The 24860-nt window shown below is 41.1% G+C and overlaps 1 protein-coding gene across 1 annotated transcript in view; it reads right to left on the reverse strand.

Moving 5' to 3' along the window:
- LOC126462349 (protein dopey-1 homolog) overlaps positions 1-24860 on the reverse strand; it is a 345125-nt gene that overhangs the window by 212946 nt on the left and 107319 nt on the right. Inside the window, exon 13 of the mRNA XM_050096065.1 lies at positions 6226-6494. Coding sequence (XP_049952022.1) covers positions 6226-6494 — 269 coding nt within the window. The remainder of the gene's footprint in view (positions 1-6225; positions 6495-24860) is intronic.

Here is a 24860-nt window from a genome sequence, read left to right on the forward strand (position 1 = left end):
ATAGAACGACTGAAAATAGGGCTCCCTTCCAATATGACACGAGCTATAACAGTGCCAAAACTGTTCACTGCTGAACTTGTGCGATTATACACATTGAACAGTATGGATGATGTAATGTGCAACTCATTCAATAGCTGTCAAATTGCAATTCATCTGTCATTTGCAGCCAACCCCTTTTACATTATGATGCTTACAGTGCCATCTATTGACAAATTCCCTCCCCCCAAGTGTTTCATCTGCTTGCGTCAATAGGTCAATAATATGAGTTTTGTATTTGACATCATTCTGAGCAGTGGTTCTCTTTCTACAGCATTTTGAAACTAGAACTTCAATTATGAACAACCTGTACAAAAGCGTCGGTGAGTCAGATGCAATGCATGTATCCAGAAGTGTTTTCAGGAGATGTTGGCCCGGATACAACAAAATGGCTGAAAGATTCAAGCTTGTTGCTAAATGAAACAGGTGGGATGATACATACTGCCAACATCTAAATTTAGGATGGCACTTCCAGCAGTGGTATGAGAACAACAAAGAGAAGATAAATGCCGAGTCAAATTTCACACCGGTGATTAAGAAACATTTGGCAACAACCAGCACGAGGTATACTACCCAGCTTCACAAAAGAAATCTAGGTGCCAGCAATCATACTCATCACAAATGGACAAGCAGACCTCTAGGTCACCAACTGCCATGAAGTGCAGACAACTCATACAAGGTGTGATTGGAAAGTTTTAAGAATGGACCCGCTACTGCTTACCGGTTTGGCGGGCAGGTACACAGAGGGAGGGGAGTGGGTCATTACCTTGTCCTTGAATGCCCTCTGACAGGAAACTGTTTCCTTTATTCAGCTCATTGTGGCAGCTGGTTGAGTGTGGGTCCATTAGGGCTTGTTGCCGGATTCTGCCTGTGTGAAAATGGACGTAAAAACGGAGCAACGAGTTAGTGTGAAATTTTGTTTTAAAACCGGGAAATCAGCTTCTGAGACATATGAACTATTAAGAACAGCTTTTGGAGATAATTGTATGAGCCAGTCAAATGTTTCTGTCTGGTTCAACAGATTTAAAAATGGCCGTGAATCATTTGAAGACGAACCACGATCCGGCTGTCCTTCCACCTCAAAAATGAATGAAAATGTTGTGAAAGTTCATGACTTAGTGCACTCTGATCATAGACTTACAATTAGGTAGATGGCTGATGAACTTAATTTAAGTTTCTATGCAGTTCAGTCAATTTTAACTGAAGATTTGAACACGCATCAAGTGTTCGCAAAATTTTTTCCAAAAATGTTGTCAAGTGACCAGAGACAATACGGATTTGAAGTGTGCCAAGAACTGATTAACTGGACTAAAAATGACCCAATTTGTTAAATAGGGTAATTACATGTGATGAATCATGGGTATATGGATATGATCCTGAAACCAAAGTGCAGTCTTCGCAGTTGAAGATTCCCCCCCTACAGGAACCGTGCATCATGAATTTACCCCTGGAGGACAAACAATTAACCAGGAATACTACAAATGTGTCCCTGAGCATTTGCATGAAAAGGTGCAGAAGGAAAGGTCTGCATTGTGGAGAGACAGGCGTTGGGTGCTACACCATGACAATTCTCCAGCTCATCGTGCCTTCTCCATTGTTGAATTTTTGACCAAATTCAACATTCCGTTGCTTCCACAACCGCCATATTCCCTTGGTGTGGCCCCTGTCTCCTGAACTGAAATTTTCACTGAAAGGGAAGCGATTTTACTCGACTGAAGACATCCAGGCAAATATGGAGAGTGTCCTTAACACACTTCAGGAAAAAAAAAATTCAGGAATGTTATCAAAAGTGGAAACACTGTTGGAGTCGGTATGTTCAGTCAGGAGGGGATTATTTTGAAGGAGATACATCACAATAGCATGTGAGAACCACCACTGTACAATCACAAGCCCATTCTTAAAACTTTCCAATCACACCTCATATGACACCAGCATTCAGCTGTCAGGGAGTCCTCAGTCCTCCCAAATGGTCCTTGAGAAAAAGAAAGGTGACAATTGGTATTTCTGTGTTTATTACTGGGAGTTGAACAAAATCACCACAAATTATGTATAGCGACTGTTATGAATTGATGACACCTAGGACTGTCTGAATCGCATGAGGTATTTCACTGCTATGAATATGGAGACTGTACTGGCAGAACAAAGTTCACAGGATGGAGACTAGAGTTTAATGGTGAGGTTCATTAGGCTGACTGGGAAAAAAAGATTGCTTTCATGAAGAACCATGGTCTATATGAGTTCAAAGCTACACCATTTGGTCTGCGCAGTGCTCCAGTCATATATGAATGCATGATGGACAAGCTACTTTGCTATCTGAATGGGATTATTGTTCTCTCAAAGACATTTGAAGAGCATCTAATGTGCCTGGCAGCTGTGCTGAATTGAGTCCATCATACAGAACTTTGCCTGAAGAGAGAAAGCGCTTCTTCACTGACCAAGAAATAAGTAAGATGCGGTATATAGTTAATGGAAAAAGGCTCAAGCCTGATGCAGAAAAAGTAAAGTCATAATAGATTTTCTAACTCCTCTGCATATTCAGGATGCAAAGGGTTCCTCAAAAAGTGCTCTCATTATAGATGTTTCATAAAAGATTTCAGTCATAATGCATACCCATAACAAGAACTCCTGCAAGGACTCAGCTAATTATCTTGGAATGAGGTACAAGAAAGATCTTCATGCATATTTAAGGAGGTACTGGCATTGTCAAAAATCCTGGAACTTTAGTATGAGAATCCCAAGATGGAGCCAAGAACTGATGCTAGTGGTTACAGAGTAGGTGCAGTTCTAGTGGAAATTCAGGAATAGGGCAGAAAGGGTTTGCACATACCTCCAGAATACTCTTCGTGTATCGAGAGGTAATAATTAAACTGATGGTATTCCAAGGGGCGCAGTGGAGGCTGTATACATCACTGGATGCTGAAACATCTTAGGTATGTTATTTAGTCGGTGCGCTCACAGAGTATGCCAAAAAAAAATAATAGTTCCACTTTTCCCACCAGGTTAAAATACAGCATTCTAAGCAGTTAGAATGTGAAATGTTTCCTGTTTTAACATCAGCTTGATGTTTGTCACTTCATAACTAGTGCTGAGATCTTTTGCAAAGTGACTATTGGTGTAAAGGGTTAAAAAGGTTGATGATTTCCGTACAAAACGCCTTGGCTATTGAGAAGAAAGACATTGCATTGCTGGTAAAGTTGTTTAATCAGAATGGCAGCAATAGCAACAATGCTTTGCAGTAACACCACCAACAGAAACAATTGCAAAGAAGCCCCATGCAAATAAATGGGCTATGACGAAATTTGTATGAAACAGGTGAATTAGGTGGTGCAGCAGGAAGAGGGGGTGCCCCATTCCCATGGCAGTTGATGAAGTTGCTGTAGTTACAGCTAACTGTACGGCACATGACTCAAATTCTGCAGTCAGTGCTGAAACTGTGTCACATCATCTGTTACTTATGAGGTTCTACTCTGCCACATGTTGTGCAAGGATATCCACTGCACTCAGCTTTAGTGACTCTGTGTTGTTGTTTAACAAGCTCCTTAATTCTCAATCCATTTTTCTTCGAGGAGATGACACCTCATGGGCCTGTTAGGTGTACAGTGAAATCTGCATGTTTAAGGATGTCCTTGTGCAACACATGATTACAGATTTGTAAGAACAGAACTGTGTCCACACCACTATTTTCATGCACGATGGGGCGACACCACACTTGCCAGGTGAAAGATTTGCCTTGAGAAACTTTCAGTAATGACGGCGTTATCTCTAGGAAATTTCAAGATGTGTAGCCTTCCAGATGCCCTGACCTAAATTCATGTGACTTCTGGCTGTGGGCATATCTGAAAGATCATGTCTGTTAGGGATGTGTCTACACTACTCCTAATCCGAAGGATAACATACAATGACATATCATTCTGATTAAACCGGATATACTATGAGCAACTGTCGACCATATTGCTGACTCGGGAGACAATACTGAACAGATGTTGTAACTTGTGACCATATCATAATAAATGTGACAGAACCACTGTTATAATATGTTTTATAATTTCTCCCCTTTTCATACTCCCACACCACATTCTGACTGCTTACAGCACAATATTTTCACCTGGTGGCAGAAAGCGGAACTATCACTTTTTTTCCAGCACACTCTACAAGTGCACCAATTAATGAACATACCTATGTTTAAAACCTGAACTGAAACACTCAGAACACCACCAGTTTAATTATAACCACCCAGTACAAGAAGAATTATTCTACAACTGAAAAAGTGTGTTTCAGTTTACTGGGCAATCAGCAAGCTCTGATCCTATTTATGTAGCAGACCAGCATTTATATAGCAGACCAGAATTTATATAGCAGACCATCCATTGTTGTGACAGAACATAATTCTTTATGCTGGCTGACAAGCCTGAAGAAGCCATCAGGCTGATCATGAAAATGGGCACTGCAGCTTGTCACTGTTATATCCAAAAATGCACACATACACTAGGGTACCAACTGCCTTTTGTGGTATCTTTGGAAGAACACTACAGTGCTGGTGATAGCTCAGTCATTGCTGCATTGAAAAATACTACAAATGATCACAGAGAAGGCCCAGCATTATTGAAGACCATAGAGACCTTAGTGAAAAAAGAAGTTGTAAAAAGGAAAATTTTGACTAACAGTTGAAACAGTGTATAAAATACAGGGTCATTCTAAATGGTGAACCCTTTTTCAAAAATTTTTATGTATTCAAGTACAAATCCAAAATGAACAAGCTTTATACCAATGAAAAGAGGAAGTTTCAAAGTTTTTGGCACGTGGCGGAGGGCGGGCGGTGACGGTTTCAGAAGTGGTCGGTACAGTTCGCATGACAATAGGGCCATCATTCCATTTCACTGTGAGTGTAATGGCAACTGAGGAGTACCAGGTTTTCTGCGTTCTTGAGTTCATGAAAACCGAGTCGCAAATTGCAGTGTAGCAGGCATTTTGTACCAAATTCGGTATTCAACCACCAACTCGCAAAAGCATTAGCCATTGGTTTAAGCAATTTAAACAGACTGGGAGTGTGTGCAAAGGAAAAGGCACAGGCCGACCATGTGTGTCAGAGGATGATGTCAGACGGATTCAAGGAAGTTCTGTGCACAGTCCCAGTAAGTCCACTAATAAGGCCAATTGAGAACTTGGAATATCCCAACCAACTGTACGGAATGTTCTGTACAAGCCCTACCGATTACAACTTATGCAGGCTCTCAACCCCAATGACAAAGAGATGCGTCTATCATTTTGTGGTTATGTACTAGCAAAGATGGAGGATGACGCATTTCTACAGCGTGTAATTTTTAGGGATGAAGCAACGTTCCATCTTAGTGCACGTGCACACACACACATGCACACACACGCGCACACACACACACACACACACACACACACACACACACACACACAAAATTGTGCATCTACAATTTGGTGTCTAGATGCACAATGCCAAGATTGCAGCTTGGTAGGTGAACAGGGGTGGGATGGGGTTGTGTTGAAAGGGTGTGTACTGGGAGAAAGGGGCATGAAATGGGAACTATGAAGATGGGTTGGGGATGGGTAGCTAGGGACTAGGAGAGGGGCAACAAGTGTGCCAGCAGTCACCAAACCCTTTGCCCAATAGTCTCCCCTTCCACTGTCGTGTCGCTGCTCCCAATCCAAGCCACAATGACATCTCCATCGTGCGTCACACTTCACTGGTTCTGGTATCTGTATATTACAAACTTAGGCCATGCATCTGCCATACATTCCTCATACATTCCTATCCTCCAGTAAGTACCCATATCCTAGTTGGTCAAAGAATTTCTTCTGGAAGCTAGCAAAGTTTTCATTTTCTTTTGCGTTTGCCTGTCAGTAACTCAATGCACCTGCTATTCTGTGAGTGGTCCCAATTACTCTTAATTTATCAATCCATGTAAAAGTATTATAAGGAGTTTACATTACAAAAAAGTATGCATTAAATCTTGATCCACAGAAACTGGCATAAGATACTTGGTTGACATATGATTTGCCTCTGCCATTTGGTAATCGTATCATTTCTTAATAATACTGGAAGTCCATGGGAAACTGAAAAGATCGTCTTTATAGATGTGCATTCAAATTAATTATTTCTCCAGTTTTGTAAGTTATAATCTTACAGACCAACCTTTTTCTAATGAAATCCTTCCTTACCTGTCAAATGATCTGACTGGGTGGCAGCCTGCACCCTTGGCTTCAACTTCTCTCCCTACATGCCAGAGCAGTGAAAATTTCTCAAATGTGCTGGAGCAGTAATCAGACTGGTCAAAACTGATTGGTCCACAAAGAGATTCACCCACAACATCTTCAACAACTCGTGAACCGGGAAGTAGGTTGTGCAGTTGATGCAGGAGCTCCACACAGTGCACCTGACCATCAGGCTCCAGCTGACCAAGTTGATCCCAAAGTGCCTTTGCCACAATCTGAAAAAATGATTTTGCGTTGCTTTGTGAAACATTTTCTGTATGTGTCAATTAGTATTACACTTCATTTTTCAATTTTAACACATCATTGTTCTGTAACTATAAACATTACCAGCTTTACTTCATATATCATAGGGTAAATACATTCCAGATCATTTGCAATGAATCAAATAAATAACTTGCTTAGAGTCCACTAAATTCAAACATACTATGTTGGATTCTAAAACCACAGCTCAATTTTCAATTTCACGCATTGCCACTGTGCTGCAATTCTTAAAAATTGCTCTATTAAAAGGGGCAGACCCTCCAAGGAGACACAGTCTAACACACGGATTATCATATTCTGCAACCCACCAGCCAGTGCTCACAAGTCTTTCCTTCTCACCCCGTACGGTAAGTCTCCCCTCACCCACGGTTCTGGGTGACTTTCCCAAAAACTACCCCTTTTCCTAGCCCTCTCCAGTCCTTTTCCTTCACTCTTCTTCCTTCCCCTTCAACCCTTCTGCCTGAAGGAGGAGCCACAGGCTCCGAAATCTTGCAGCAGTCTTATGTGTGTGTCCTGCTGCCACTTGGTGAGCAGATTTTTTTTATCTATCCAATTAAATAAAACTATTTTGCTTGTTACAACACCTGTCAGTGAGTTTCTGTGGGTTGTTTTCATTCTCTTCACTATGGAAAAAAGTCTCACACACAAATATGTTCATCCAAACATTGCTATAATCATAGCAAGGACTTTTAAAGTTGTGAAAATTTATGTTGTGGAAAAATCCTTAAAAAGCCACAGAGACTAATTTATCACAAAACTAAAAGTCACAATGTAGCAGGAGAACCATGGCTCAAATCAGCATCCGGCCATCGTGATTTAGGTTTCCAGTGATTTCCCTAAACTGCTCCAGACAAATGCAGGGAGGGTTCCTTTGATAGGACAGGGGTGATTTTTTTCCTCGTCCCTGCAGTAATCAGAGTTTGCCCTCTGTCACTAATGATCTTAATGTCGATGGGACATTAACCCTAAGTTTCTTTCCTTCAGTTTCCACATTGTCAACATTATCTGAAATGGGATGTGAAAAAACATTATACTTTTTATTTTACTTTTCAAAACCCTGGAATAAAATCTCAAATTAATGCAGAAGGTCAATGGTATACTTTGATACTATTCAAACTTCCACTCTGTTCCCATAATTAAAGATGACAATTTCGAGAAATGAGTAGCATTCTTATTTTCTAGCTGTCTATCCCAAAAAGAATGTTTCATCTCAAATCTCTGAATTGCGTCAAACATTTCTCAAACTGACATGGTTTCAACCTGCAATACTAAATTCAATACACTCATTTTGTGCATAATATCACTGTGTAAGGCCAAACAATTTGTCAGTGTTACAACAGGCTTAACACTCATCTATTTCACTCTCAAATTTCGAAAATCGCTCAAGGACTTTACTTCAACTCAGCCAGTGTATTTTACCGAGATATGGCACACCACCATAACAGCTTTCCAGGTCCTCCAAAACGGCACTGAAATGGTGATGTCTGAGAGCATGGCTGCAGATGAATTTTGTCATTCCCTCACATTCACACTCTCACCACATGTATTCTCCAGGTGGGGAATGCAATGTATTGCAAAACTCTTATTTGTAATGAGTAACAATTTTACTATCTCTCATAAAAGTGCCATGAAACCAATATTTTGGCAAAACATAGCCACTGCACTGTCTGTAGCCACAGAAGTGAGATTTTTCCATTGCAGACCCATACAGTCAACACTTTCTTGCACACACGCACGAATGCACCCGCACACGTGCACGCGCGCGCGCATTCACGCACGCGCGCGCGCACACACACACAAACACACACACGCACACACACACGCACACACACGCACACACACATTAGAGTATCTGTCCCATTGTAGTCTTTCACTGGAACAAATTCCAGCAGTTCTTCTGTGACAAAGAAACTACTATCTATCTACTCCATGTAAGCACTTTTGCTTACCTAGCCACCAACTGAAGAGGGGCGTATTATACAATGTGATAATTAAAATTTATGGCTAACTTACAACACAAGCATGGATCAATTCATATTTATTGTTATGAAACTTGCAAATATTATTTCCAGCAAAAGTAGAGATACAAAATATAGACATTTCTATGTTGTTGTTGTGGTCTTCAGTCCTGAGACTGGTTTGATACAGCTCTCCATGCTACTCTATCCTGTGCAAGCTTTTTCATCTCCCAGTACCTACTGCAACCTACATCCTTCTGAATCTGCTTAGTGTATTCATCTCTTGGTCTCCCTCTACGATTTTTACCCTCCACGCTGCCCTCCAATACTAAATTGGTGATCCCTTGATGCCTCAGAACATGTCCTACCAACCGATCCCTTCTTCTGGTCAAGTTGTGCCACAAACTTCTCTTCTCCCCAATCCTATTCAATACTTCCTCATTAGTTATGTGATCTACCCATCTAATCTTCAGCATTCTTCTGTAGCACCACATTTCAAAAGCTTCTATTCTCTTCTTGTCCAAACTATTTATCGTCCATGTTTCACATCCATACATGGCTACACTCCATACGAATACTTTCAGAAATGACTTCCTGACACTTAAATCAATACTGGATGTTAACAAATTTCTCTTCTTCAGAAACGCTTTCCTTGCCATTGGCAGTCTACATTTTATATCCTCTCTACTTCGACCATCATCAGTTATTTTGCTCCCCAAATAGCAAAACTCCTTTACTACTTTAAGTGCCTCATTTCCTAATCTAATTCCCTCAGCATCACCCGACTTAATTAGACTACATTCCATTATCCTTGTTTTGCTTTTGTTGATGTTCATCTTATATCCTCCTTTCAAGACACTGTCCATTCCATTCAACTGCTCTTCCAAGTCCTTTGCTGTCTCTGACAGAATTACAATGTCATCGGCGAACCTCAAAGTTTTTATTTCTTCTCCATGAATTTTAATACCTACTCCGAATTTTTCTTTTGTTTCCTTTACTGCTTGCTCAATATACAGATTGAACAACATCGGGGAGAGGCTACAACCCTGTCTTACTCCCTTCCCAACCACTGCTTCCCTTTCATGTCCCTCGACTCTTATAGCCTTTCGCTCCCTGTATTTTACCCCTGCCACCTTTAGAATTTGAAAGAGAGTATTCCAGTCAACGTTGTCAAAAGCTTTCTCTAAGTCTATAAATGCTAGAAACGTAGGTTTGCCTTTCCTTAATCTTTCTTCTAAGATAAGTCGTAAGGTCAGTATTGCCTCACGTGTTCCAGTGTTTCTACGGAATCCAAACTGATCTTCCCCGAGGTTGGCTTCTACTAGTTTTTCCATTCGTCTGTAAAGAATTCGTGTTAGTATTTTGCAGCTGTGACTTATTAAGCTGATAGTTCGGTAATTTTCACATCTGTCAACACCTGCTTTCTTTGGGATTGGAATTATTATATTCTTCTTGAAGTCTGAGGGTATTTCGCCTGTTTCATACATCTTGCTCACCAGATGGTAGAGTTTTGTCAGGACTGGCTCTCCCAAGGCCATCAGTAGTTCCAATGGAATATTGTCTACTCCGGGGGCCTTGTTTCGACTCAGGTCTTTCAGTGCACTGTCAAACTCTTCACGCAGTATCATATCTCCCATTTCATCTTCATCTACATCCTCTTCCATTTCCATAATATTGTCCTCAAGTACATCGCCCTTGTATAGACCCTCTATATACTCCTTCCACCTTTCTGCTTTCCCTTCTTTGCTTAGAACTGGGTTTCCATCTGAGCTCTTGATATTCATACAAGTCGTTCTCTTATCTCCAAAAGTCTCTTTAATTTTCCTGTAGGCGGTATCTATCTTACCCCTAGTGAGATAGGCCTCTACATCCTTACATTTGTCCTCTAGCCATCCCTGCTTAGCCATTTTGCACTTCCTGTCGATCTCATTTTTGAGACGTTTGTATTCCTTTTTGCCTGCTTCATTTACTGCATTTTTATATTTTCAATTAAATTCAATATTTCTTCTGTTACCCAAGGATTTCTATTAGCCCTCGTCTTTTTACCTACTTGATCCTCTGCTGCCTTCACTACTTCATCCCTCAAAGCTACCCATTCTTCTTCTACTGTATTTATTTCCCCCATTCCTGTCAATTGCTCCCTTATGCTCTCCCTGAATCTCTGTACAACCTCTGGTTCTTTTAGTTTATCCAGGTCCCATCTCCTTAAATTCCCACCTTTTTGCAGTTTCTTCAGTTTTAATCTACAGGTCACAATCAATAGATTCTGGTCAGAGTCCACATCTGCCCCTGGAAATGTCTTACAATTTAAAACCTGGTTCCTAAATCTCTGTCTTACCATTATATAATCTATCTGATACCTTTTAGTATCTCCAGGGTTCTTCCATGTATACAACCTTCTTTCATGATTCTTAAACCAAGTGTTAGTTATGATTATGTTGTGCTCTGTGCAAAATTCTACCAGGCGGCTTCCTCTTTCATTTCTGTCCCCCAATCCATATTCACCTACTATGTTTCCTTCTCTCCCTTTTCCTACACTCGAATTCCAGTCACCCATGACTATTAAATTTTCGTCTCCCTTCACAATCTGAATAATTTCTTTTATTTCATCATACATTTCTTCAATTTCTTCGTCATCTGCAGAGCTAGTTGGCATATAAACTTGTACTACTGTAGTAGGTGTGGGCTTCGTATCTATCTTGGCCACAATAATGCGTTCACTATGCTGTTTGTAGTAGCTTACCCGCATTCCTATTTTCCTATTCATTATTAAACCTACTCCTGCATTACCCCTATTTGATTTTGTGTTTATAACCCTGTATTCACCTGACCAGAAGTCTTGTTCCTCCTGCCACCGAACTTCACTAATTCCCACTATATCTAACTTCAACCTATCCATTTCCCTTTTTAAATTTTCTAACCTACCTGCCCGATTAAGGGATCTGACATTCCACGCTCCGATCCGTAGAACGCCAGTTTTCTTTCTCCTGATAACGATATCCTCTTGAGTAGTCCCCGCCCGGAGATCCGAATGGGGGACTATTTTACCTCCGGAATATTTTACCCAAGAGGACGCCATCATCATGTAATCATACAGTAAAGCTGCATGCCCTTGGGAAAAATTACGGCTGTAGTTTCCCCTTGCTTTCAGCCGTTCGCAGTACCAGCACAGCAAGGCCGTTTTGGTTATTGTTACAAGGCCAGATCAGTCAATCATCCAGACTGTTGCCCCTGCAACTACTGAAAAGGCTGCTGCCCCTCTTCAGGAACCACACATTTGTCTGGCCTCTCAACAGATACCCCTCCGTTGTGGTTGCACCTACGGTACGGCTATCTGTATCGCTGAGGCACGCAAGCCTCCCCACCAACGGCAAGGTCCATGGTTCATGGGGGGGAGACATTTCTATACTAATGTAAATAAGGCCGGTATTAGACACTCAAATTTCTTTGTCAAAGATTTGATCAAAGATGTGATCAAATATTTCGTCAAATATATTTGACAAAGATCTTTGACGTAGCACTATAAGGGGTATTACAGTGTCATCAAATTTTTCGTCAAAGTTCAAGATGGTTCAAATGGCTCTGAGCACTATGGGACTCAATTGCTGAGGTCATTAGTCCCCTAGAACTTAGAACTAGTTAAACCTAACTAACCTAAGGACATCACACACATCCATGCCCGAGGCAGGATTCGAACCCGCGACCGTAGCGGTCTCGCGGTTCCAGACTGCAGCGCCAGAACCGCGCGGCCACTTCGGCCGGCAGTTCAAGATGGCTGAAAACAACTTGTTATTAACCGCAGCAGTTGCACGTACCGCAATTGCATTGTGTGCAGATGCGGAAAAGAAGTGGAGGAAAAAAAGGAACCATACATACGAGGTTGACAGTCTTAAATTCCTGGGATTACAACTTGATAATAAATTCAGTTGGGAGGAGCACACCACAGAACTGCAGAAACGCCTTAACAAATCTATTTGCAATTCGAGGGTTAATAGCAAACATAGGCAATATAAAAATGAAAAAGCTTGCATACTTTGCTACTTTCATTCCATAATGTCATATGGGATAATATTTTGGGGTAAATCTTCAAGTCAAACAAAAGTTTTCAGAGTCCAAAAGCATGTAATACGTATTATTTGTGGAGTAAATTCACGGACGTCCTGCAGAAACCTCTTCAAAGAACTGGGTATACTAACTACTGCCTCTCAATATATTTACTCCTTAATGAAATTTGTCCTAAATAATATATCTCTTTTTCCAACAAACAACTCAGTTCATACATACAATATCAGGAACAAAAATGATCTGAACAAGGACTTAAAAGCACTTACTTTAGTTCAAAAATTGGTCCACTACTCAGGAACACTCATCTTCAATAATTTGCCAGCAAACATAAAAAATTTAGTTACAAATAAAGATCAGTTTAAAAGGAGCCTGAAAGACTTACTAGTGGCCAACTCATTCTACTCCATTGCAAAATTTTTAATAGAAACAAATGATGTATTTATTCATACTATTAGTATTGTTATTTCAGCTTTAAAAAATTGACATGTTCCACATCCATGAGGATCTCCTCAGCACGGATCTATGGAACGAAAAACTAATCTAATGTGGGTGAACCCGTGGGTTTTACGACAACACGATAAAAGCATTCAACAAAACTAGTTACGTGAGCTTACAGTGGATGACATCAAGTCGTACATCAATTACTTAACAATGGATGAGCATACATTTCTGTATGTGCTCAGTGAAGTGTATCCTCATATCACAAAGCACAATATTCACTTAAGAACTGCCCATCTTCAGAAGACAGGCTCACTGTAACACTCCGACTCCTTGCTACAGGAGAGGGTTATGTTAGGTTAGGTTAGGTTAGGTTAGGTTAGGTTAGGTCAAGTCTCCAATCTTCTTAATCTATTTCTGTATTCAGGGTGCCTCACGTTCTAAAGCGCCTCATCAGCTTCATACATCTCTATTAATTTTGTAGTTGTCGGCACACACCAACTGTATTTACCGGCAATGTTTATAAAAACACTACAGACGACAGAACGCTACAGCGATGCTAGCGCCCCATGTGGTAACATGTCACATTGCAGTGAAGTGTGAACAGAAGACAAGCGATTTCTTTGATCAAATCTACAGCGAGGCCCTAGATTTGATCAAATATTGGACGACATTTGACAAAGTCCCTATTACACCATCAAATATCTTTGACAAAGATATTGGACAAAGATATTGGACAAAGAAATTTGATAGTGTAATACCGGCCTAAGCAGAAAATATATACAAAGTTGGGTGACTGTAAAACAGTTCTGAACAAACATAACTGATGTAAGAAAGATTACCACACTCAATTATCAACAACTTATCACTGCTGGTCTTACTTTTACACTCACTTCTAACATGGTGGCTTCGTTACGTAGGTTAATCTAATCACATTTTAAGCTGACAGTAACTCTGAATAAAATAATCAAACGCCTGTTACTGATGAAATAGGACATAAATTACAATAAAGAAAATGATTCTCTCACACAAAAAGCAAAGAACAAGCCACTGGGTAGCAGAAAACCTTCATTTACAATTGCACATCAACAAAATTACCAGAACAAAGAATAGATCATTAAGCAATAAAAGTACAATAGGAAAGGATTTTGCTTTAGTACAGCTGACAAGGACAGATATGATCTCTCACAATGAATTTCAATAAAATACACAGACTTTGCTAACCAAACATATTCAACATTTAAAAACCACAACTCCTATTATTTGGCAAAAAAGAGGAAGGATACAAAATAGGAATTAAATAGGAAAAGGCATAGGTCATAGGAGTCACTGAAAGAAACCACAAAACATAAAATCATCACAAACAGATATTTTTTACCTAGAGTCAACAAAATTGCAATCCTAATTAGAAGACTAGGTTATACTAGTGTTATGCAATGTAAGTCATTAGCATCACACTGTCAGAGCCAGCGCACAAATAAGTAGTTATCACCTTGCCAAACAAAGCACAATGGTCATATACATCTATCCGTCGGGGAAGCAGGCTAAGATTTACTGGAAGACATACTAACTTACTAAAAAAAGTGACTGTTTTAGAAAGGAGACAAAACACTTGTCTTGTTCAGTCTTGAGTACTGTTCCTCTGTCTGGGACCCTTACGAAACAGAATTAACAGAAGAGACAGAACAAAAAAGTTCAGCATCAGTCTTGGACTATGCACTGACAGGGAAAAAAGTAAAGAATTTATAACAGACCTTAACCTTTCTTTTCATTACTATTCGATAATAAAGCCAAAGGCAGGTCACAAAGCTACAGACACACAAAAGAATCTTCTCAAAAGGTAAAATGCATACAACTTCTAGGTCTGGGAAGCGTTGTAAATGGAAAACAATGTAGATGTTAACTTCTCTAAATTCTGCACATTGTTTAAATTAATTTTGAGGATGCATTTCCACTTCTACACTAGCATTTCAGGAAATCAGATGGATAATTGCATGTTTTAGGAAAGTAATCTCAGACACTAAAATTTCTCAGTTGTTTACAAAACCACTACACTAATCCACAGTTATTAGATTACTATCACAGGCATTTAAAAAATATACAGCAGGATACTGCTTGCTGCAAAAAACCATTCAATGATGTAACTTACCAAACGAAAGCATTGGTATATAGATAGAGACACTAACAAACACAAACACACACACAAAATTCAAGCTTTCGCAACCCACAGTTGTTTCATCAGGAAAGAGGGAAGGAGAGGGAAAGACAAAAGGATGTGGGTTTTAAGGGAGAGGGTAAGGAGTCATTCCAATCCCAGGAGCGGAAAGACTTACCTTAGGGGGGAAAAGGGACAGGTGTACACTCGCACACACACACATATCCATCTGCACATATACAGACACAAGCAGACATATGTAAAGGCAAAGAGTTTGGGCAGAGATGTCAGTCGAGGTGGAAGTACAGAGGCAAAGATGTTGTTGAATGACAGGTGACGTATGAGCAGCAGCAACTTGAAATTAGCGTAGGTTGAGGACAGGTGAGTAACGGGAAGAGAGGATATATTGAAGGGCAAGTTTCCATTTCCGGAGTTCTGATAGGTTGGTGTTAGTGGGAAGTATCCAGATAACCCGGATGGTGTAACACTGTGCCAAGATGTGCTGGCCGTGCACCAAGGCATGTTTAGCCACAGGGTGATCCTCAATACCAACAAACACTGTCTGCATGTGTCCGTTCATGAGAATGGACAGTTTGTTGCTGGTCATTCCCACATAAAAAGCTTCACAGTGTAGGCAGGTGAGTTGGTAAATCACGTGGGTACTTTCACACTTGGCTCTGCCTTTGATCGTGTACACCTTCCGGGTTACAGGACTGGAGTAGGTGGTGGTGGGAGGGTGCATTGGGGCAGGTTTTACACCGCGGGCGGTTACAAGGGTAGGAGCCAGAGGGTAGGGAAGGTGGCTTTGGGATTTCATAGGGATGAACCAAGAGGTTATGATTTTTCATCATTGAAAAATGTCTGCTTGTGTCTGTGTATGTGCGGATGGATATGTGTGGATATGTGTGCGCACGCGAGTGTATACATGTCCTTTTTTCCCCCTACAGTAAGTCTTTCCACTCCCGGGATTGGAATGACTCCTTATCCTGTCCCTTAAAACCCACTTCCTTTCATCTTCCCCTCTCCTTCCCTCTTTCCTGATGAGGCAACAGTTTGTTGCGAAAGCTTGAATTTTGTGTGTATGTATGTGTCTGTTTGTGTTTCTATCGACCTGCCAGTGCTTTCGTATGGTAAGTCACATCACCTTTGTTTTTAAATATATTTTTCCCGCATACACACACACACACACACACACACACACACACATTAGGGGGAAAAAAGGACAGGTATACACTCGCGCACACAGGGCAAGTTCCCATCTCCGGAGTTCTGACAAGTTGGTGTTAGTGGGAAGTATCCAGATCATTTGTTACCCAGGGCTGCCAACCCAAAGTTTGGTACAGATTTATTGGTTACCCAGGCCTGCCAACCCAAAGTTTGGTACAGATTTATATCTTCATGATCTAGACTCACAGTGAAGAAGAACTCCAGAATTTCCTCTCCAACCTCAACTCCTTTGGTTCCATCAGATTCACCTGGTCCTACTCCAAATCCCATGCCACTTTCCTTGACGTTGACCTCCATCTGTCCAATGGCCAGCTTCACACGTCCATCCACATCAAACCCACCAACAAGCAACAGTACCTCCATTATGACAGCTGCCACCCATTCCACATCAAACGGTCCCTTCCCTACAGCCTAGGTCTTCGTGGCAAACGAATCTGCCCCAGTCCGTAATCCCTAAACCATTACACCAACAACCTGAAAACAGCTTTCACATCCCGCAACTACCCTCCCGACCTGGTACAGAAGCAAATAACCAGAGCCACGTCCTCGTCCCCTCAAACCCAGAACCTCCCACAGATGAACCACAAAAGTGCCCCACTTGTGACAGGATACTTTCCGGGACTGGATCAGACTCTGAATGTGGCTCTCCAGCAGGGATACGACTTCCTCAAATCCTGCCAAGAAATGAGATCCATCCTTCATGAAATCCTCCCCACTCCACCAAGAGTGTCTTTCCACCATCCACCTAACCTTTGTAACCTCTTAGTTCATCCCTATGAAATCCCCAAACCACCTTCCTTACCCTCTGGCTCCTACCCTTGTAACCGCCCCCGGTGTAAAACCTGTCCAACGCACCCTCCGACCACCACCTACTCCAGTCCTGTAACCCGGAAGGTGTACACGATCAAAGGCAGAGCCACATGTGAAAGCACCCACGTGATTTACCAACTCACCTGCCTACACTGTGAAGCTTTCTATGTGGGAATGACCAGCAACAAACTGTCCATTCGCATGAATGGACACAGGCAGACAGTGTTTGTTGGTAATGAGGATCACCCTGTGGCTAAACATGCCTTGGTGCACGGCCAGCACATCTTGGCACAGTCTTACACAGTCCGGGTTATCTGGATACTTCCCACTAACACCAACCAGTCAGAACTCCGGAGATGGGAATTTGCCCTTCAGTATATCCTCTCTTCCCGTTATCCGCCAGGCCCCTATCTCCTCTAATTTCAAGTTGCCGCCGCTCATACCTCACCTGTCTTTCAACAACATCTTTGCCTCTGTACTTCCGCCTCGACTGACATCTCTGCCCCAACTCTTTGCCTTTACAAATGTCTGCTTGTGTCTGTGTATGTGTGGATGGATATGTGTGTGTGTGTGTGTGTGTGTGTGTGTGTGTGTGTGTGTGTGTGTGAGAGAGAGAGAGAGAGAGAGAGAGAGAGAGTGAGTGAGTGTATATCTGTCCTTTTTTCCCCCTAATGTAAGTCTTTCCACTCCCGGGATTGGAATGACTCCTTACCCTCTCCCTTAAAACCCACATCCTTTTGTCTTTCTCTTTCCTGACGAAGCTGCCATTGGTTGCGAAAGCTAGAATTTTGTGTGTGTGTATTTATATGTATGTTTGTGTTTCTAAAGATGATGTGACTTACCATACGAAAGCGCTGGCAGGTCGATAGAAAAACAAACAAACAAACACATACAAACACACAAAATTCAAGCTTTCGCAACAAACTGTTGCCTCATCAGGAAAGAGGGAAGGAGAGGGAAAGACGAAAGGATGTGGGTTTTAAGGGAGAGGGTAAGGAGTCACTCCAATCCCGGGAGCGGAAAGACTTACCTTAGGGGGAAAAAAGGACAGGTATACACTCGCACACACACACACACACACATCCATCCGCACAGACACAAGCAGACATTTGTGTGTGTGTGTGTGTGTGTGTGTGTGTGTGTGTGTGTGTGTGTGTGTGTGTGTGTGTGTGTCTGTATATAGACACACACACACACACACACACACACACGCACACATATCCATCCACACATTTACAGACACAAGCAGACACAACCCGACCTTTTTTCCCCCTAAGGTAAGTCTTTCCGCTCCCGGGATTGGAATGACTCCTTACCCTCTCCCTTAAAACCCACTTCCTTTCGTCTTTCCCTCTCCTTCCCTCTTTCCTGATGAGACAACAGTTTGTTGCGAAAGCTTGAATTTTGTGTGTGTGTATGTATGTGTGTGTTTGTGTGTCTATCGACGTGCCAGCGCTTTCGTTTGGTAAGTCACATCATCTTTGTTTTTAGATATATTTTTCCCATCTGGAATGTTTCCCTATATATATATATATATATATATAATGAAATTTTTCAAAGTGATATCTGAATCATTAATTTTGATTAAATAATGCAGGAGATATTGCATACTGACAAAAACACCATCGAAAAACAATTTTTTATATATATGGATGATGTGACTTACCAAATGAAAGTGCTGGCATGTCGACAGACACACAAACAAACACAAACATACACACAAAATTCAAGCTTTCGCAACAAACTGTTGCCTCATCAGGAAAAAGGGAAGGAGAGAGAAAGACGAAAGGATGTGGGTTTTAAGGGAGAGGGTAAGGAGTCATTCCAATCCCGGGAGCGGAAAGACTTACCTTAGGGGGAAAAAAGGACGGGTATACACTCGCGCACAACACACACATATCCATCCACACATATACAGACACAAGCAGACATATTTAAAGACAAAGAGTTTGGGCAGAGATGTCAGACGAGGCAGACGTGCAGAGGCAAAGATGTTGTTGAATGACAGGTGAGGTATGAGTGGCGGCAACTTGAAATTAGCGGAGATTGAGGCCTGGTGGATAACGGGAAGAGAGGATATATTGAAGAGCAAGTTCCCATCTCCAGAGTTCGGATAGGTTGGTGTTAGTGGGAAGTATCCAGATAACCCGGACGGTGTAACACTGTGCCAAGATGTGCTGGCCGTGCACCAAGGCATGTTTAGCCACAGGGTGATCCTCATTACCAACAAACACTGTCTGCCTGTGTCCATTCATGCGAATGGACAGTTTGTTGCTGGTCATTCCCACATAGAATGCATCACAGTGTAGGCAGGTCAGTTGGTAGATCACGTGGGTGCTTTCACACGTGGCTCTGCCTTTGATCGTGTACACTTTCCGGGTTACAGGACTGGAGTAGGTGGTGGTGGGAGGGTGCATGGGACAGGTTTTACACCGGGGGTGGTTACAAGGGTAAGAGCCAGAGGGTAGGGAAGGTGGTTTGGGGATTTCATAGGGATGAACTAAGAGGTTACGAAGGTTAGGTGGACGGCGGAAAGACACTCTTGGTGGAGTGGGGAGGATTTCATGAAGGATGGATCTCATTTCTGGGTAGGATTTGAGGAAGTCGTATCCCTGCTGGAGAGCCACATTCAGAATCTGATCCAGTCCCGGGAAGTATCCTGTCACAAGTGGGGCACTTTTGTGGTTCTTCTGTGGGAGGTTCTGGGTTTGAGAGGATGAGGAAGTGGCTCTGGTTATTTGCTTCTGTACCAGGTCGGAAGGGTAGTTGCGGGATGCGAAAGCTGTTGTTAGGTTGCTGGTGTAACGCTTCAGGGATTCCGGACTGGAGCAGATTCGTTTGCCATGAAGACCTAGGCTGTAGGGAAGGGCCCGTTTGATGTGGAATGGGTGGCAGCTGTAGTAATGGAGGTACTGTTGCTTGTTGGTGGGTTTGATATGGACGGACGTGTGAAGCTGGCCATTGGACAGGTGGAGGTCAACATCAAGGAAAGTGGCATGGGATTTGGAGTAGGACCAGGTGAATCTGATGGCACCAAAGGAGTTGAGGTTGGAGAGGAAATTCTGGAGTTCTTCTTCACATGATCTGGACTCACAGTGAAGAAGAACTCCAGAATTTCCTCTCCAACCTCAACTCCTTTGGTGCCATCAGATTCACCTGGTCCTACTCCAAATCCCATGCCACTTTCCTTGATGTTGACCTCCAACTGTCCAATGGCCAGCTTCACACGTCCGTCCACATCAAACCCACCAACAAGCAACAGTACCTCCATTACGACAGCTGCCACCCATTCCACATCAAACGGTCCCTTCCCTACAGCCTAGGTCTTCGTGGCAAACGAATCTGCTCCAGTCCGGAATCCCTGAAGCATTACACCAACAACCTGACAACAGCTTTCGCATCCCGCAACTACCCTCCCGACCTGCTACAGAAGCAAATAACCAGAGCCACTTCCTCATCCTCTCAAATCCAGAACCTCCCATAGAAGAACCACAAAAGTGCCCCACTTGTGACAGGATACTTCCCGGGACTGGATCAGATTCTGAATGTGGCTCTCCAGCAGGGATACGACTTCCTCAAATCCTGCCCAGAAATGAGATCCATCCTTCATGAAATCCTCCCCACTCCACCAAGAGTGTCTTTCCGCCGTCCACCTAACCTTCGTAACCTCTTAGTTCATCCCTATGAAATCCCCAAACCACCTTCCCTACCCTCTGGCTCCTACCCTTGTAACCGCCCCCGGTGTAAAACCTGTCCCATGCACCCTCCCACCACCACTTACTCCAGTCCTGTAACCCGGAAGGTGTACACGATCAAAGGCAGAGCCACATGTGAAAGCACCCACGTGATCTACCAACTAACCTGCCTACCCTGTGACGCATTCTATGTGGGAATGACCAGCAACAAACTGTCCATTCGCATGAATGGACACAGGCAGACAGTGTTTGTTGGTAATGAGGATCACCCTGTGGCTAAACATGCCTTGGTGCATGGCCAGCACATCTTGGCACAGTGTTACACCGTCCGGGTTATCTGGATACTTCCCACTAACACCAACCTATCCGAACTCCAGAGATGGGAACTTGCTCTTCAATATATCCTCTCTTCCCGTTATCCACCAGGCCTCAATCTCCGCTAATTTCAAGTTGCCGCCACTCATACCTCACCTGTCATTCAACAACATCTTTGCCTCTGCACGTCTGCCTCGTCTGACATCTCTGCCCAAACTCTTTGTCTTTAAATATGTCTGCTTGTGTCTGTATATGTGTGGATGGATATGTGTGTGTATACCCGTCCTTTTTTTCCCCCTAAGGTAAGTCTTTCCGCTCCCGGGATTGGAATGACTCCTTACCCTCTCCCTTAAAACCCACATCCTGTCGTCTTTCCCTCTCCTTCCCTCTTTCCTGATGAGGCAACAGTTTGTTGCGAAAGCTTGAATTTTGTGTGTATGTTTGTGTTTGTTTGTGTGTCTGTCGACCTGCCAGCACTTTCATTTGGTAAGTCACATCATCTTTGTTTTTAGATATATATTTCCTACGTGGAATGTTTCCCTCTATTATAACCATATATATATATATATATATATATATATATATATATGAATATAATAGAGGGAAACATTCCACGTGGACACTGGACACTGTTTGTGTCTGTGTATGTGTGGATGGATATGTGTGTGTGTGCGAGTGTATACCTGTCCTTTTTTCCCCCTAAGGTAAGTCTTTCCGCTCCCGGGATTGGAATGACTCCTTACCCTCTCCCTTAAAACCCATATCCTTTTGTCTTTCCTTCTCCTTCCCTCTTTCCTGACGAGGCAACCATTGGTTGCGAAAGCTAGAATTTTGTGTGTATGTTTGTGTTTGTTTGTGTGTCTATCGACCTGCCAGCGCTTTTGTTTGATATATATATATATATATATATATATATATATATATATATATATCTTTGTTTTTAGATATATATTTCCTACGTGGAATGTTTCCCTCTATTTTTTTTATATATATATATCTGAATCATTAATTTTGATTAAATAATGCAGCAGATATTGCATACTGACAAAAACACTATCGAAAAACAATATATATATATATATATATATATATATATATATATATATATATATATATATATATATATCTTTGTTTTTAGATATATATTTCCTACGTGGAATGTTTCCCTCTATTTTTTTTTTATATATATATATATATATATATATATATATATATATATATATATATATATATATATATATATATATATATATATTGTTTTTCGATAGTGTTTTTGTCAGTATGCAATATCTGCTGCATTATTTAATCAAAATTAATGATTCAGATATCACTTTGAAAATTTCATTGTCCACTAATGACAAAAACTACACAGATAGTTTAAAGTTATTCTTTCCATTCAAAAACTTTATTTTAATAACATTTTTACAAAAAAATATGTAGAAGATGCCATCTACTGATAGTCTATTTAACTATCATGTAGGACAGCTGCTGCAGATTTCTGCATTCTTTATGTACATGTACGCTATTAGACAATTTTGGTCATACACATCAATATATAAAATTCAGAAGATGCCATATGTTGACAATCTAATTTTTCTATTATGCACAACAGCAGTTGGGGTTGTTTACTTTCTTCAAGCAACTGCATGAATTAAGTCAATCACATCAATGTTCTTCATTTCAGGTAAGTACCATTTACTTTTATAATTGAGTTTATAACTTAATTTAACTTTTAAATTGTCATTACTCACAGCAACTGAAACATTACATTACACTTGCCCTAGCGCAAATACCATTAATCTACATCACCAGAAAACGTAAAACAAACTTTCACTACCGGCAATAGTTGTTTCCTATTGATTTTTTTTAACAAATGAATAAGTATTACAAAGAGAAGGTAAATATCTGCTAACTTTTTTCTTCTGTATTTAAGGTTTACATGATGCCATGGGACACAACATGCAGACCGAGAGGGAGACCTCCAATCAAAGGGCATTCCCTACCACTAGAACACGTCACAGGTCACAAAAGAAGAAATTCCAGCCTAAGTGATGAACAAAGACAACTTCGACTTCAGCAAGATACGAGAAGTTCAGTGCAATCACAGACAAGACTGATTCAATGCTCAACTGCAACAATTAGTCCAACAAAGAGACATTTTATCACACTCTTACCTAATTCACCACTATCAAAATATCAGTGCAAGAAGAAAACAGCATAAACTTCAAAAACACACTGTTCTGCTCATCTTTCCCCTAAAGACAATGAAGTGCAAACACACAGTGTTGGTAATATGGACCAAATGTGGATACATTGCTCTGCAAGGTTGTTTGCTGTGGAGGTCAGTGACAATTCAGCTACCACGTGCTGCAAAAAGAGCAAGGTTAAAATACATCTCATTAAAATTTGTGAAGAGTTTCAAAGCCTCAAAGTGTAGAATAACAACTATACTAAGAACCACCCAGGAAATATCAGACAACTTAATAATGCTCTGGCATTTCCTTCAGTTCAGTTTATCTACGTCCAAACTCCAAAAATAGTTGTTCACATTGTTTTAAAATACGTGGGTAAGTGTATCATATGGTAGGAACTCCTGCAGGAATTGCATTTTAGGATGGACTCTCCATTATAGATTTTTAATACTGCATTACAATATCACATGGAGAATAAAGCCAATAGAGTCTGTTGCAGATGAGTGCACACAATCCCTGATTCACATAATCCTTGCCCACTGTTTTTTAAATACATATAACATATACCTCACAATACAGCATTTTCAAATACAATTCACTACTAGCAATGCATTTCATTCTGGAATCTCCAAGGCACCTAGTCAGTAATGTTGCTGCTGTTTTTATCACTGATGACAGATCACCACCGGGCAATTGATTTTGTCATCTATTCTAGAATAACTGGTTCACTTAGTGCTATATCTTACTTGAACCCACATTCTGATCCAATGTGTTTCTTCCATGTGGTGATTCTGAAAGGACTATAGGTAAATCAGATGTTTATGGTACTGCATTGAGAACAGTCACAAAGCAGCTACAGTGCTACTGCATATAATGATATTGCATTTTTACAATGAGACTAATATTTGTTACTATTCCTCAAAATTCCTCAAATATAATACCTTTTATTAATAAATACTTGCATTTATTTATTTCTCCATTACTATCTTACCTTTCACTGACCAATCAGGATAGAATGCAAATTATTCACAGAGGACAACTAGTAATATTTAATGCAAAAAATAAAAGCAAAGTAGTGGGGGCTGTCATAAAACAAGAAACTGGAAAAGGCAAACCCAAGTACAATAGGATGCAAATCAAAGATATGGGTGGAATAGCAGAACATCCTTCGGAATTGGCAACTTTTATAAATTAATATTGCTCTGGTACTGCTCAAAACAAAATCTTCCTAAAACCCACTAGACTTACACAGAAAGCACTATTATGATGTTTCCCACAACATAGCTTGAAAACACCCAGACAATTAAAAAATAAGAATTCAGCAAGTAAAGATGGGGTTCCAGCCTCTGTTTTGAAGGCATGCATAGAGAGCATACATGGCACATTAACAAATATAATAAATGAGTCCTTTAGTTCAGATGTTTTTCCATAGTACCTAAAACACCCACAAGTTATGTTCTTACTA

This window comes from Schistocerca serialis, chromosome 1, assembly GCF_023864345.2.
Source record: "Schistocerca serialis cubense isolate TAMUIC-IGC-003099 chromosome 1, iqSchSeri2.2, whole genome shotgun sequence".
In the NCBI taxonomy this organism is placed as follows: Eukaryota; Metazoa; Arthropoda; class Insecta; order Orthoptera; family Acrididae; genus Schistocerca; species Schistocerca serialis.